This window comes from Eptatretus burgeri, chromosome 16 (genome assembly GCF_056783735.1).
Source record: "Eptatretus burgeri isolate ZD-2024b chromosome 16, Ebu_testis_v1, whole genome shotgun sequence".
NCBI classification, from domain to species: domain Eukaryota; kingdom Metazoa; phylum Chordata; class Myxini; order Myxiniformes; family Myxinidae; genus Eptatretus; species Eptatretus burgeri.
The window spans coordinates 7,834,878-7,850,174 of record NC_140976.1 but is presented as its reverse complement, the minus strand read 5'-3'; the positions used below and the strand labels follow the sequence as shown (position 1 = coordinate 7,850,174).

Sequence of the window (15,297 nt, the reverse complement as noted above, 5' to 3'; positions counted from 1 at the left end):
GTCAGAGTGAACCAATTGCTTAATCCCGCTTTGTGCTTTGCATGCACGGGGTAAAAAAGCGTAACGGATGGAGAAACTCGGCTCCTTTTATATGTAATTTTTCATAATGCGTTTAGTATTATTCGAATTATTTAAAAAACGATAATATCAAGTTCCAAAGTGCAGGATGTTCACGTCAGCTATCAGCGTTTCACCATTTTGCTTCACAGTGATCACCGTTCAAATATCAACGGCCCTGGCATTAAATTTACGAGGTATTAAATAAAAGATTTATGCTGCACTTACTGTTCCTGTAGATTGAGACTGTAGTAAGGTCGAACTTTCAGTCTGTGGTGAAGTCGAAATCCCAGACTGTGGCGAGGTTGTAGTACCAGTCTGTGGTGAGGTCATATTCCCAGTCTGTGGTGAGGTTGTAGTACCAGTCTGTGGTGAGGTCATATTCCCAGTCTGTGGTGAGGTTGTAGTACCAGTCTGTGGTGAGGTCATATTCCCAGTCTGTGGTGAGGTTGTAGTACCAGTCTGTGGTGAGGCTGTCCTTGTCACAGCAGTTGTTGACATCGTTTCCACTCCTGTTGTGCCTGGAGTGGTCTGCAGAAATTTTTTGTTCATGGTTAAAGCAAAATTAAGAAAAGTTAATTTCAGCATCAAAAGTAGTTATTATTCCACTTAATTATCATTACGTCAATTAATTTAATTAATTAATTTAACATTTAATTATTGCCATTATTACATTAAGCATCTGGAGACTGACAAGCAAGTTTAATTGATGGCAATGTCAATTTTCAAGTCAAATCTTTTCAACAAACACTCAAACAGGAGTTGTACACATTATTTTTGTTCATAACGTTTCAAGTACAACCACTCAGCCTGGGAAGAACCTCTCAATCTGATGGACCAGACTCTTTACAAAGCGTTGGTGCTGCTGAAGCAGTGTCTAAGCAAGGGTTATGCTGGTTGTTTTTGCACTGCTTCCTCACGGTATTTAGGGTAGGAATTTGTAATTTGTTCAGGGTTCCGGCGACAACTCGCCGAATCTTTGCGAAGGACACCATGGGAACTTTAACATCTACCAACTAATGCCAGCAGATGGGATTCCCATTTAACAACCATCCAAGGGACTGCACACATATTGATAAACCAACCTGCCTGTGAAACACTGAGATGACAGTTTACGTCTGGGCCAACATTCAAACCCAAGCTAGAAAGCTCAGAGGTGAGTGTGCATACACTTGCGTCAAAGCTGTCATGCTGCTTCTTTGCTTGAGGTTCAGCAGTTAAAAGGATAGAGTACGGACAAACAACTATGAGTTGGAAAGACAAGCACTGGTTTTTATGGGCCCAATGGCCTCTGACTGCATCAAAGTTCCTTTGAACTCATATTTTATTATTTTACTGTAAAATGTGAATGAATTAGAAAAAAGGGACTGTGATGCAGTGAAAAACTAGAGGGGGAGCACTCGGGAGAGTGCAAAACCTCCGCCGCCAATACTGCTGGGTCAATCAAGTCAATCATATCTTATTCATTAAATATGATGTCAACAGTGCTGACAGTTAGTTCTTTTCTCCAACATTTTTTTTTTTTTTGGGGGGGGGGGTGGAAATGACTAAAAACATGTAAAAATGCAAAAAAAAAAATCTAAATTTTGTTGAAAAAAAGTTGCAAAATTTTTTTTTCTCTAACAATTTTTGGGGAGGGGGTTGGAAATCACTTAAAAGATGTAGAAATGCAAAAAAAAAATTTCTTTTTTTGGGAGGGGGGTAACAATTTTTTGGGGGGCTTTGGAAGTCACTTAAAACATGCAGAAATGCAAAAAAAAATTCTCAATTTTTTTGGGGGGGTTGGAAATCACTTAAAATATGTAGAAATGCAAAAAAAAAATTTTCTCTAACAATTTTTTTTTGGGGGGGGGGTAACAATTTTTTTGGGGGGTTGGAAATCACTTAAAACGTAGAAATGCAAAAAAAAAAATTTCCAAATTTTTTTTGGGGGAGGGGGTAACAATTTTGGGAGGGGGTTGGAAATCACTGAAAACATGTAGAAATGCAAAAAAAAATTCTCTAACAATTTTTTTTGGGCGGGGGTAACAATTTTTTGGGGGGGTGGGGGTGGGTTGGAAATCACTTAAAACATGTAGAAATGCAAAAATAAAAATTTCTCTATTTTTGGGGGGGGGGGGTAAAAAAAATTTGGGGGGGGGGGTTGGAAATCACTTAAAACATGTAGAAATGCCAAAAACAAAATTTCTCTAACAATTTTTTTTGGGGGGCGGGGGACCAAGTCAAAATTTAATGGCATGATCCTTGAACCATACCTAACCCCCCCACCAAGTTTCGTCGAAATCCGTCGGGGAGTTTTTCCGTAATACTGTTCACAAACAAACAAACAAACAAACAAACAAACAAACAAGCAGTCATAGACTGGTACTTACGAAATCGTCAACTTGACCTCTGACCTTGTCTAATAAAAGCTGTCTCTCGAGAAGGTAGCTACACAAACCAGAAGTTTCTACGATGATTCTGTACCAAACCATCAAAAATCAAATGTTTTGGATGTTTGACCTCACTGTGACCTTGACCTTTGACAGATTTTGACCAAAATCTAATCAGTGCTAGCCATCACCCTCCTGAATCACGTGGTGTAATTTGACATTGGAAGCTTCTTCCGTTCTCGAGTTATCTGTACCAAACCATCAAAAATCGAATATTTGACCTCACTATGACCTTGACCTTTGACCGATTTTGACCAAAATCTAATCAGCACTAGCCATCACCCTCCTGAATCACGTGGTGTAATTTGACATTGGTAGCTTCTTCCGTTCTCGAGTTATCGTGCCTACAAACAAACTAACAAACAAACAAACAGAAACGGAAGGCATCAATATACTTACGAAATCTTTAGATTTCATAAGCAACAAACAGAAAGGGGTGAAAACAGTAACCTCCATCCATCTTCGAAGATGGCGGAGGTTAATGAATGTACATTCTGTGACATCAAAAAAGTGTAAAAAGCAGAACATGACAAGAAACAAGTAAGAAAAATGCAGGACTGATTTAAGTTGAGATGTGTGTTTGTCGCCGACATGTGCTATTGGTTGCCCTGAACACAATTTGTTTGCCCCTTTGTGAGTACCCAGGTCAAAAAACCAGTAAAGACCAGTAGCTTACTGGTCAACTGGTACCAGTTGAAAACCAGTAGCCAACTGGTACCAGTAAAGCCAGTTGGTTTCTTACTGGTTTTAATATGGAAATTGGAATAGAGTGATATATTACCAGTTGAAATACATGTATTTAACTAACTGGTATCAACTGGGACCAGTACATTGCAACTGGTATCAACTGGGACCAGTACATTGCAACTGGTATCAACTGGAACCAGTAAGACTTTAACTGGTACAAATATGAGCTACTGGTTTTTTCAACTGGGAAATTGGAATTCTGACTGAATTTAACTGGTACCAGTTGAAACCAATAGAGACCAGTTAAAGACCAATTAGAACCAATAGAGACCAGTTGAAAATGTGTACTGGTTTTAACTGGTTTTTCGACCTGGGTACAGTAAACTTTAACCTGCTGCCATGTACAAAATAAAGGCTTGTATGTTTTATTGCCAAAAAACCTACATTTGCAATTGTCACGTGATAAAAGCAGATTGACAAAATTTAATTAATTTAATTTTGACAAATGGCAGAAAACCGATTAGGAAACGTGACCATGTCCAAACACAATGCTTAAATAATTATAGGCTTCAACTACATTGGGGAAAGTGATCAGAGACGAAATGGAAGACATCGATTAGGAAAGGGTTTGATGGTGAAATTGTAACGCGTCCAAAAAAGGGGGAGATTCACAGCAAATTTCACAAAGCAAAAAACTTATTCACAGGAAAAAAGAAAGGAAACGTGTCTGCCTGTTCGCAATGCTGTTACTTCTTTGTTGAAACACAATAGGTGAGTCGATGGATACGGATCATGTCGGTAAAAAAAGGAGGGAAAAGGCACATTTAAACAGCAAAATGTCAAACAAAGTCATTGCTTCAAGAGAAACAGCCAAGCGAGGTAAAGCCACCCACGTGTGCAATCAACAGCAACACATGGCCAGTATGACCCACATAACAAACCTAAACAAGGCAATATACAATGGAGTAATATTTTGACTTGCATGGAATCAAAATCCACCCAAAAATTCCTTTTCAAAAAAGTACTGCGGAATAGTTTAATGCACGCACATCCGCCAGCTGAATGATTCTCAATTAACCTCGAAAAGTAAAAGCTGAGAAAATACTCTGTGAAGAAATTCAAAAACGAAATCCAAACAACCAAAGAAAATCAAAAAAAACAATGTGAAGGAAATGCTTCGGGATCATAGAAGAACACCAATGACCGAATCAATGCACATTGTGCAGAAAACTTGCCGAAGGGTGGGGTTGGCAACCCAAGATACCCTCTTCGTCGGCACGACACTCGTTGAGCACCAAGTCGCAGTCCTGGGGAACACAGCTGATGGTTCCACCCTGTCTGCAGCTGCACTTTTCACTGCAGTTGTCACTGACGAATGATTCTCCAACCTATGGGAACACACCCCACAGCATGAGTCATTTAAATGTCACATACAGTTTAATCACGTGTCCGGCATGGCAATGCAAGACGTAAAAACAATCAACATGTGTGTCCGGTGTGTTTTGGACTTCGCCAATCGTGATTCTTACTTCATGGTAGTGGGAACCACGCAGGCAGCCACAGTCTGCAGGCCTCACACACTGGTTCACGTCCCACACAAGGCCATTGTCACAAACACAGCCCTCAACGCATGAGCCTGTGTGCTTTTCGACCACATCGGGTTCAGAGCAAGAGGGAAAAAAGGCAGGAGCACAGGTCGTGTAGTTGCTTCCCACTGGACACAAAAGAGCTGCGAAGGAAAAAGGAATGCTGCATTAATTCCCATCGCTTAAAGAAACAAAGGAAAAGAAAATAAATGCGGTTTGTCAAAATATGATGCTGTCGTCGTTTGTCGTCGTGAAAGGACCAAAACCATTGCATTAAGAGACAATAAATAGAGAGGAGGTAAACAATTCTTGAAATGGCAGTGAAAGACATCTTACGGCAGAATGTGGGTGTCCTCCAGGTCGACAAAGCTATTCCGGCAGCCAAGCATGTCGCATAGTAAGACTCGAGAGCATCACACAGTGCTTCCTGCTCCATTTCCCTGACGACAACCTCAAACGTGCAGTCATCGAAGAATTCTTCTGGGTTTCGATGAGCGTGGCAAGAGGCGAACGGTCCATCGTTGAGCAGCAAGAAACCACACGTGTCGTTTCTGCTTGCTCTTTCCACCAGTGTTTCATTCAGATTGAGTGTGCTGCCATCGTCGTCGACGCTGCTGTGGATGGAAAAAGGAAAAAACGGCCTGAACGAACGTTTTGTGCTTCTCTTTTCTATTTTGCTGCAGTGCTCAGTTTCAAGGCAAGCAAAAAGGTCGAAATGAATGCGACAATAAAATGCAAGCAGTGGAATTCCATTGGCTGCTCGGTGGCAACAAACTTAACCGTTTTCTTTTTCGGGAGGCAAATGCAAGAACGTGAACGACAACCGTGAGCGTCAACCCGAGCAATATTTAAGACATGTACCTGTCGTCTTGGTGATAAATTTTCCAGCTGTTCCCAAAGGATGCTGGATCATCAGCCATGGTGCCATTGGGCATTTGAAAGTCATTCCTCCTTTCGTCATCCATGTTCCCACAGAGACCACAGACTTGTGCTTTGTAGGAGCTGGACAGGCGTACGCCTACGTAATGATGTCCGTCGTAAAACACTTCCAGACCTAATGCGGTGCTCAGGTGACGGAAGCGGCCCCAGATCTTCACTTGCAGTGAATCTGACCCATTGATATACTCGTATGGCATGGTTGTGGCCACTCCGTTCAGCTGTGTGCAAAGCAAACACATGCACATGAGAAACATCCCAGTGAGAATGCTCAAATTGACAACGAAGAAGAACAATCAGTTGTCAGCATAAGGAGAGACAGAAAAGAATTGGACTCTACCTTGAATCTCTTACTGCCGAAGAAGACAATTTGCATCCCATAGACTTCGGTGATGACTTCCCGAGTGTAGGAAACCTTGTTGTTTTTGCGATGCTCATTTGATACCAGCACCCTCCACTCTGATTCGTCGCAAAGCTGCAATTGCATACAAACAAAACAAGCTCAATCCAATGGCTGGCCCAAGTAACTCGTTTTCTAACATCCATCGAATGCTTGAGCAGCGCAACGTCACTGTTGCCTATTACTCTCATGCAGTATCACTCAATATCCTCCATGGTTCGGAAACAGCCATTTATCTCACCTGAGCCATGACGTATGTGGATGTTCCTTGGAAGTTGAATCTCTTCCCATCAAAGCTGATGTAGTGAGGATCTCCCCAGCCAGTACATTCCGCTGTTGGAAAGATATCCGGTCTTAGCTTTCTTTCTTTTGACAGTTAGAATGACACGTTTGCACAATGACTTTTGAGCTGACAAATCTAAATGATTAAATCTGAATAATTTGCGACGAGGTCAAGTAATTTGCCCCGTCACGGAGATTACTGTGCGATGGAAAGAAGGGGATGTTGCATTCAAGAACGCCACAGTAAAACACGAACCATTGTAGAAAAATAAAATTGCACAGCCCCGCCTAGAATGCTGATGTCCAGCTGCCGACCAATGGTCGACTATGTAGCGCCTCACGTTTTGGATAGCAACCCAAGATACCCTCTTCGTCGGGGCGGCACTCGTTGAGCACCAAGTCGCAGTCCTGGGGAACACAGCTGATGGATCCACCCTTGCTGCAGCTGCACTTTTCACTGCAGTTGTCACTGACGAATGATTCTCCAAGCTATGGGAACACACCCCACAGCATGAGTCATTTAAATGTCACATACTTACAGTTTAATCACGTGTCCGGCATGGCAACGCAAGGCGTAAAAACAATCAACACGTGTGTCCGGTGTGTTTTGGACTTCGCCAATCGTGATTCTTACTTCATAGTAGTGGGAACCACGCAGGCAGCCACAGTCTGCAGGCCTTACACACTGGTTCACGTCCCACACAAGGCCATTTTCACAAACACAGCCCTCAACGCATGAGCCTGTGTGCTTTTCGACCACATCGGGTTCAGAGCAAGAGGGAAAAGAGGCAGGAGCGCAGGTCGTGTAGTTGCTTCCCGCTGGACACAAAAGAGCTGCGAAGGAAAAAGGAATGCTGCATTAATTCTCATCGCTTAAAGAAACAAAGGAAGAGAAAATAAATGTGCTTTGTCAAAATATGATGCTGTCGTTGTTTGTCGTCGTGAAAGGACCAGAACCATTGCATTAAGAGACAATAAATAGAGAGGAGGTAAACAATTCTTGAAATGGCAGTCAAAGACATCTTACGGCAGAATGTGGGTGTCCTCCAGGTCGACAAAGCTATTCCGGCAGCCAAGCATGTCGCATAGTAAGACTCGAGAGCATCACACAGTGCTTCCTGCTCCATTTCCCTGACGACAACCTCAAACGTGCAGTCATCGAAGAATTCTTCTGGGTTTCGATGAGCGTGGCAAGAGGCGAACGGTCCATCGTTGAGCAGCAAGAAACCACACGTGTCGTTTCTGCTTGCTCTTTCCACCAGTGTTTCATTCAGATTGAGTGTGCTGCCATCGTCATCGACGCTGCTGTGGATGGAAAGGGGAAAAAGGCGGCCTGAACGAACGTTTTGTGCTTCTCTTTTCTATTTTGCTGCAGTGCTCAGTTTCAAGGCAAGCAAAAAGGTCAAAATGAATGTGACAATAAAATGCAAGCAGTGGAATTCCATTGGCCGCTTGGTGGCAACAAATTTAACCGTTTTCTTTTGGGGAGGCAAATGCAAGAATGTGAACAACAACCGTGAGCGTCAACCCGAGCTATATTTCAGACATGTACCTGTCGTCTTGGTGATAAATTTTCCAGCTGTTCCCAAAGGATGCTGGATCATTGGCCATGGTACCATTGGGCATTTGAAAGTCATTCTTCCTTTCGTCATCCATGTTCCCACAGAGACCACAGACTTGTGCTTTGTAGGAGCTGGACAGGCGTACGCCTACGTAATGATGTCCGTCGTAAAACACTTCCAGACCTAATGCGGTGCTCAGGTGACGGAAGCGGCCCCAGATCTTCACTTGCATTGAATCTGACCCATTGATATACTCGTATGGCATGGTTGTGGCCACTCCGTTCAGCTGTGTGCAAAGCAAACACGTGCACATGAGAAACATCCCAGTGAGAATACTCAAATTGACAACGAAGAAGAACAATTAGGTGTCAGCATAAGGAGAGACAGATAAGAATTGGACTCTACCTTGAATCTCTTACTGTCGAAGAAGACAATTTGCATCCCATAGACTTCGGTGATGACTTCCCGAGTGTAGGAAACCTTGTTGTTTTTGCGATGCTCATTTGATACCAGCACCCTCCACTGTGATTCGTCGCAAAGCTGCAATTGCATACAAACAAAACAAGCTCAATCCAATGGCTGGCCCAAGTAACTCATTTTCTAACATCCATCGAATGCAGGAGCAGCGCAACATCACTGTTGCCTATTACTCTCATGCAATATCACTCAACATCCTCCATGGTTCGGAAACAGCCATTTATCTCACCTGAGCCATGACGTATGTGGATGTTCCTTGGAAGTTGAATCTCTTCCCATCAAAGCTGATGTAGTGAGGATCTCCCCAGCCAGTACATTCCGCTGTTGGAAAGATATCCGGTCTTAGCTTTCTTTCTTTTGACAGTTAGAATGACACGTTTGCACAATGACTTTTGAGCTGACAAATGTAATTGATTAAATCTGAATAATTTGCGACGAGGTCAAGTAATTTCCCCATCACGGAGATTACTGTGCGATGGAAAGAAGGGGATGTTGCATTCAAGAACGCCACAGTAAAACAGGATCCATTGCAGAAAAATAAAATTGCACAGCCCCGCCTAGAATGCTGATGTCCAGCTGCCGACCAATGGTCGACTATGTGGCGCCTCACGTTTTGGATAGCAACCCAAGATACCCTCTTCGTCGCCGCGGCACTCGTTGAGCACCAAGTCGCAGTCCTGGGGAACACAGCTGATGGATCCACCCTGTCTGCAGCTGCACTTTTCACTGCAGTTGTCACTGACGAATGATTCTCCAACCTATGGGAACACACCCCACAGCATGAGTCATTTAAATGTCACATACTTACAGTTTAATCACGTGTCCGGCATGGCAACGCAAGACGTAAAAACAATCAACACGTGTGTCCGGTGTGTTTTGGACTTCGCCAATCGTGATTCTTACTTCATGGTAGTGGGAACCACGCAGGCAGCCACAGTCTGCAGGCCTCACACACTGGTTCACGTCCCACACAAGGCCATTGTCACAAACACAGCCCTCAACGCATGAGCCTGTGTGCTTTTCGACCACATCGGGTTCAGAGCAAGAGGGAAAAGAGGCAGGAGCGCAGGTCGTGTAGTTGCTTCCCGCTGGACACAAAAGAGCTGCGAAGGAAAAAGGAATGCTGCATTAATTCTCATCGCTTAAAGAAACAAAGGAAGAGAAAATAAATGTGGTTTGTCAAAATATGATGCTGTCGTTGTTTGTCGTCGTGAAAGGACCAGAACCATTGCATTAAGAGACAATAAATAGAGAGGAGGTAAACAATTCTTGAAATGGCAGTCAAAGACATCTTACGACAGAATGTGGGTGTCCTCCAGGTCGACAAAGCTATTCCGGCAGCCAAGCATGTCGCATAGTAAGACTCGAGAGCATCACACAGTGCTTCCTGCTCCATTTCCCTGACGACAACCTCAAACGTGCAGTCATCGAAGAATTCTTCTGGGTTTCGATGAGCGTGGCAAGAGGCGAACGGTCCATCGTTGAGCAGCAAGAAACCACACGTGTCGTTTCTGCTTGCTATTTCCACCAGTGTTTCATTCAGATTGAGTGTGCTGCCATCATCATCGACGCTGCTGTGGATGGAAAGGGGAAAAAAACGGCCTGAACGAACGTTTTGTGCTTGTCTTTTCTATTTTGCTGCAGTGCTCAGTTTCAAGGCAAGCAAAAAGGTCAAAATGAATGTGACAATAAAATGCAAGCAGTGGAATTCCATTGGCCGCTCGGTGGCAACAAACTTAACCGTTTTCTTTTTGGGGAGGCAAATGCAAGAACGTGAACAACAACCGTGAGCGTCAACCCGAGCTATATTTCAGACATGTACCTGTCGTCTTGGTGATAAATTTTCCAGCTGTTCCCAAAGGATGCTGGATCATTGGCCATGGTACCATTGGGCATTTGAAAGTCATTCCTCCTTTCGTCATCCATGTTCCCACAGAGACCACAGACTTGTGCTTTGTAGGAGCTGGACAGGCGTACGCCTACGTAATGATGTCCGTCGTAAAACACTTCCAGACCTAATGCGGTGCTCAGGTGACGGAAGCGGCCCCAGATCTTCACTTGCATTGAATCTGACCCATTGATATACTCGTATGGCATGGTTGTGGCCACTCCGTTCAGCTGTGTGCAAAGCAAACACGTGCACATGAGAAACATCCCAGTGAGAATACTCAAATTGACAACGAAGAAGAACAATTAGGTGTCAGCATAAGGAGAGACAGATAAGAATTGGACTCTACCTTGAATCTCTTACTGTCGAAGAAGACAATTTGCATCCCATAGACTTCGGTGATGACTTCCCGAGTGTAGGAAACCTTGTTGTTTTTGCGATGCTCATTTGATACCAGCACCCTCCACTGTGATTCGTCGCAAAGCTGCAATTGCATACAAACAAAACAAGCTCAATCCAATGGCTGGCCCAAGTAACTCATTTTCTAACATCCATCGAATGCAGGAGCAGCGCAACATCACTGTTGCCTATTACTCTCATGCAATATCACTCAACATCCTCCATGGTTCGGAAACAGCCATTTATCTCACCTGAGCCATGACGTATGTGGATGTTCCTTGGAAGTTGAATCTCTTCCCATCAAAGCTGATGTAGTGAGGATCTCCCCAGCCAGTACATTCCGCTGTTGGAAAGATATCTGGTCTTAGCTTTCTTTCTTTTGACAGTTAGAATGACACGTTTGCACAATGACTTTTGAGCTGACAAATGTAATTGATTAAATCTGAATAATTTGCGACGAGGTCAAGTAATTTCCCCCATCACGGAGATTACTGTGCGATGGAAAGAAGGGGATGTTGCATTCAAGAACGCCACAGTAAAACAGGATCCATTGCAGAAAAATAAAATTGCACAGCCCCGCCTAGAATGCTGATGTCCAGCTGCCGACCAATGGTCGACTATGTGGCGCCTCACGTTTTGGATAGCAACCCAAGATACCCTCTTCGTCGCCGCGGCACTCGTTGAGCACCAAGTCGCAGTCCTGGGGAACACAGCTGATGGATCCACCCTGTCTGCAGCTGCACTTTTCACTGCAGTTGTCACTGACGAATGATTCTCCAACCTATGGGAACACACCCCACAGCATGAGTCATTTAAATGTCACATACTTACAGTTTAATCACGTGTCCGGCATGGCAACGCAAGACGTAAAAACAATCAACACGTGTGTCCGGTGTGTTTTGGACTTCGCCAATCGTGATTCTTACTTCATGGTAGTGGGAACCACGCAGGCAGCCACAGTCTGCAGGCCTCACACACTGGTTCACGTCCCACACAAGGCCATTGTCACAAACACAGCCCTCAACGCATGAGCCTGTGTGCTTTTCGACCACATCGGGTTCAGAGCAAGAGGGAAAAGAGGCAGGAGCGCAGGTCGTGTAGTTGCTTCCCGCTGGACACAAAAGAGCTGCGAAGGAAAAAGGAATGCTGCATTAATTCTCATCGCTTAAAGAAACAAAGGAAGAGAAAATAAATGTGGTTTGTCAAAATATGATGCTGTCGTTGTTTGTCGTCGTGAAAGGACCAGAACCATTGCATTAAGAGACAATAAATAGAGAGGAGGTAAACAATTCTTGAAATGGCAGTCAAAGACATCTTACGGCAGAATGTGGGTGTCCTCCAGGTCGACAAAGCTATTCCGGCAGCCAAGCATGTCGCATAGTAAGACTCGAGAGCATCACACAGTGCTTCCTGCTCCATTTCCCTGACGACAACCTCAAACGTGCAGTCATCGAAGAATTCTTCTGGGTTTCGATGAGTGTGGCAAGAGGCGAACGGTCCATCGTTGAGCAGCAAGAAACCACACGTGTCGTTTCTGCTTGCTATTTCCACCAGTGTTTCATTCAGATTGAGTGTGCTGCCATCGTCATCGACGCTGCTGTGGATGGAAAGGGGAAAAAAACGGCCTGAACGAACGTTTTGTGCTTGTCTTTTCTATTTTGCTGCAGTGCTCAGTTTCAAGGCAAGCAAAAAGGTCAAAATGAATGTGACAATAAAATGCAAGCAGTGGAATTCCATTGGCCGCTCGGTGGCAACAAACTTAACCGTTTTCTTTTTGGGGAGGCAAATGCAAGAACGTGAACAACAACCGTGAGCGTCAACCCGAGCTATATTTCAGACATGTACCTGTCGTCTTGGTGATAAATTTTCCAGCTGTTCCCAAAGGATGCTGGATCATTGGCCATGGTACCATTGGGCATTTGAAAGTCATTCCTCCTTTCGTCATCCATGTTCCCACAGAGACCACAGACTTGTGCTTTGTAGGAGCTGGACAGGCGTACGCCTACGTAATGATGTCCGTCGTAAAACACTTCCAGACCTAATGCGGTGCTCAGGTGACGGAAGCGGCCCCAGATCTTCACTTGCATTGAATCTGACCCATTGATATACTCGTATGGCATGGTTGTGGCCACTCCGTTCAGCTGTGTGCAAAGCAAACACGTGCACATGAGAAACATCCCAGTGAGAATACTCAAATTGACAACGAAGAAGAACAATTAGGTGTCAGCATAAGGAGAGACAGATAAGAATTGGACTCTACCTTGAATCTCTTACTGTCGAAGAAGACAATTTGCATCCCATAGACTTCGGTGATGACTTCCCGAGTGTAGGAAACCTTGTTGTTTTTGCGATGCTCATTTGATACCAGCACCCTCCACTGTGATTCGTCGCAAAGCTGCAATTGCATACAAACAAAACAAGCTCAATCCAATGGCTGGCCCAAGTAACTCATTTTCTAACATCCATCGAATGCAGGAGCAGCGCAACATCACTGTTGCCTATTACTCTCATGCAATATCACTCAACATCCTCCATGGTTCGGAAACAGCCATTTATCTCACCTGAGCCATGACGTATGTGGATGTTCCTTGGAAGTTGAATCTCTTCCCATCAAAGCTGATGTAGTGAGGATCTCCCCAGCCAGTACATTCCGCTGTTGGAAAGATATCCGGTCTTAGCTTTCTTTCTTTTGACAGTTAGAATGACACGTTTGCACAATGACTTTTGAGCTGACAAATGTAATTGATTAAATCTGAATAATTTGCGACGAGGTCAAGTAATTTCCCCCATCACGGAGATTACTGTGCGATGGAAAGAAGGGGATGTTGCATTCAAGAACGCCACAGTAAAACAGGATCCATTGCAGAAAAATAAAATTGCACAGCCCCGCCTAGAATGCTGATGTCCAGCTGCCGACCAATGGTCGACTATGTGGCGCCTCACGTTTTGGATAGCAACCCAAGATACCCTCTTCGTCGCCGCGGCACTCGTTGAGCACCAAGTCGCAGTCCTGGGGAACACAGCTGATGGATCCACCCTGTCTGCAGCTGCACTTTTCACTGCAGTTGTCACTGACGAATGATTCTCCAACCTATGGGAACACACCCCACAGCATGAGTCATTTAAATGTCACATACTTACAGTTTAATCACGTGTCCGGCATGGCAACGCAAGACGTAAAAACAATCAACACGTGTGTCCGGTGTGTTTTGGACTTCGCCAATCGTGATTCTTACTTCATGGTAGTGGGAACCACGCAGGCAGCCACAGTCTGCAGGCCTCACACACTGGTTCACGTCCCACACAAGGCCATTGTCACAAACACAGCCCTCAACGCATGAGCCTGTGTGCTTTTCGACCACATCGGGTTCAGAGCAAGAGGGAAAAGAGGCAGGAGCGCAGGTCGTGTAGTTGCTTCCCGCTGGACACAAAAGAGCTGCGAAGGAAAAAGGAATGCTGCATTAATTCTCATCGCTTAAAGAAACAAAGGAAGAGAAAATAAATGTGGTTTGTCAAAATATGATGCTGTCGTTGTTTGTCGTCGTGAAAGGACCAGAACCATTGCATTAAGAGACAATAAATAGAGAGGAGGTAAACAATTCTTGAAATGGCAGTCAAAGACATCTTACGGCAGAATGTGGGTGTCCTCCAGGTCGACAAAGCTATTCCGGCAGCCAAGCATGTCGCATAGTAAGACTCGAGAGCATCACACAGTGCTTCCTGCTCCATTTCCCTGACGACAACCTCAAACGTGCAGTCATCGAAGAATTCTTCTGGGTTTCGATGAGTGTGGCAAGAGGCGAACGGTCCATCGTTGAGCAGCAAGAAACCACACGTGTCGTTTCTGCTTGCTATTTCCACCAGTGTTTCATTCAGATTGAGTGTGCTGCCATCGTCATCGACGCTGCTGTGGATGGAAAGGGGAAAAAAACGGCCTGAACGAACGTTTTGTGCTTGTCTTTTCTATTTTGCTGCAGTGCTCAGTTTCAAGGCAAGCAAAAAGGTCAAAATGAATGTGACAATAAAATGCAAGCAGTGGAATTCCATTGGCCGCTCGGTGGCAACAAACTTAACCGTTTTCTTTTTGGGGAGGCAAATGCAAGAACGTGAACAACAACCGTGAGCGTCAACCCGAGCTATATTTCAGACATGTACCTGTCGTCTTGGTGATAAATTTTCCAGCTGTTCCCAAAGGATGCTGGATCATTGGCCATGGTACCATTGGGCATTTGAAAGTCATTCCTCCTTTCGTCATCCATGTTCCCACAGAGACCACAGACTTGTGCTTTGTAGGAGCTGGACAGGCGTACGCCTACGTAATGATGTCCGTCGTAAAACACTTCCAGACCTAATGCGGTGCTCAGGTGACGGAAGCGGCCCCAGATCTTCACTTGCATTGAATCTGACCCATTGATATACTCGTATGGCATGGTTGTGGCCACTCCGTTCAGCTGTGTGCAAAGCAAACACGTGCACATGAGAAACATCCCAGTGAGAATACTCAAATTGACAACGAAGAAGAACAATTAGGTGTCAGCATAAGGAGAGACAGATAAGAATTGGACTCTACCTTGAATCTCTTACTGTCGAA

The 15,297-nt window shown here is 44.5% G+C and overlaps 2 protein-coding genes across 2 annotated transcripts in view; both read right to left on the bottom strand.

The window, feature by feature from the left end:
• The window catches only part of LOC147010436 (otoancorin-like), a 76,385-nt gene extending 61,420 nt beyond the window's left edge, over positions 1–14,965 (bottom strand). Inside the window, exons 1-9 of the mRNA XM_085860362.1 lie at positions 14,862–14,965; positions 14,329–14,613; positions 13,705–13,797; positions 12,019–12,303; positions 11,395–11,487; positions 9,716–9,993; positions 7,015–7,214; positions 4,412–4,564; positions 286–588 (exon numbers count right to left, since the gene is read on the bottom strand). Of these exons, the coding sequence (XP_085716488.1) occupies positions 286–588; positions 4,412–4,564; positions 7,015–7,214; positions 9,716–9,993; positions 11,395–11,487; positions 12,019–12,303; positions 13,705–13,797; positions 14,329–14,613; positions 14,862–14,965 (1,794 nt within the window). The remainder of the gene's footprint in view (positions 1–285; positions 589–4,411; positions 4,565–7,014; positions 7,215–9,715; positions 9,994–11,394; positions 11,488–12,018; positions 12,304–13,704; positions 13,798–14,328; positions 14,614–14,861) is intronic.
• Positions 4,762–6,348, bottom strand: LOC147010437 (kielin/chordin-like protein). Its single transcript, XM_085860309.1, has 5 exons — positions 6,340–6,348; positions 6,039–6,173; positions 5,624–5,919; positions 5,099–5,376; positions 4,762–4,943 (listed from the first exon to the last, which is right to left on the bottom strand). The coding sequence occupies exons 1-5, from the start codon at positions 6,346–6,348 to the stop codon at positions 4,762–4,764; spliced, it is 900 nt and encodes a 299-aa protein (XP_085716435.1).
• Positions 14,966–15,297: the final 332 nt, after the last annotated feature.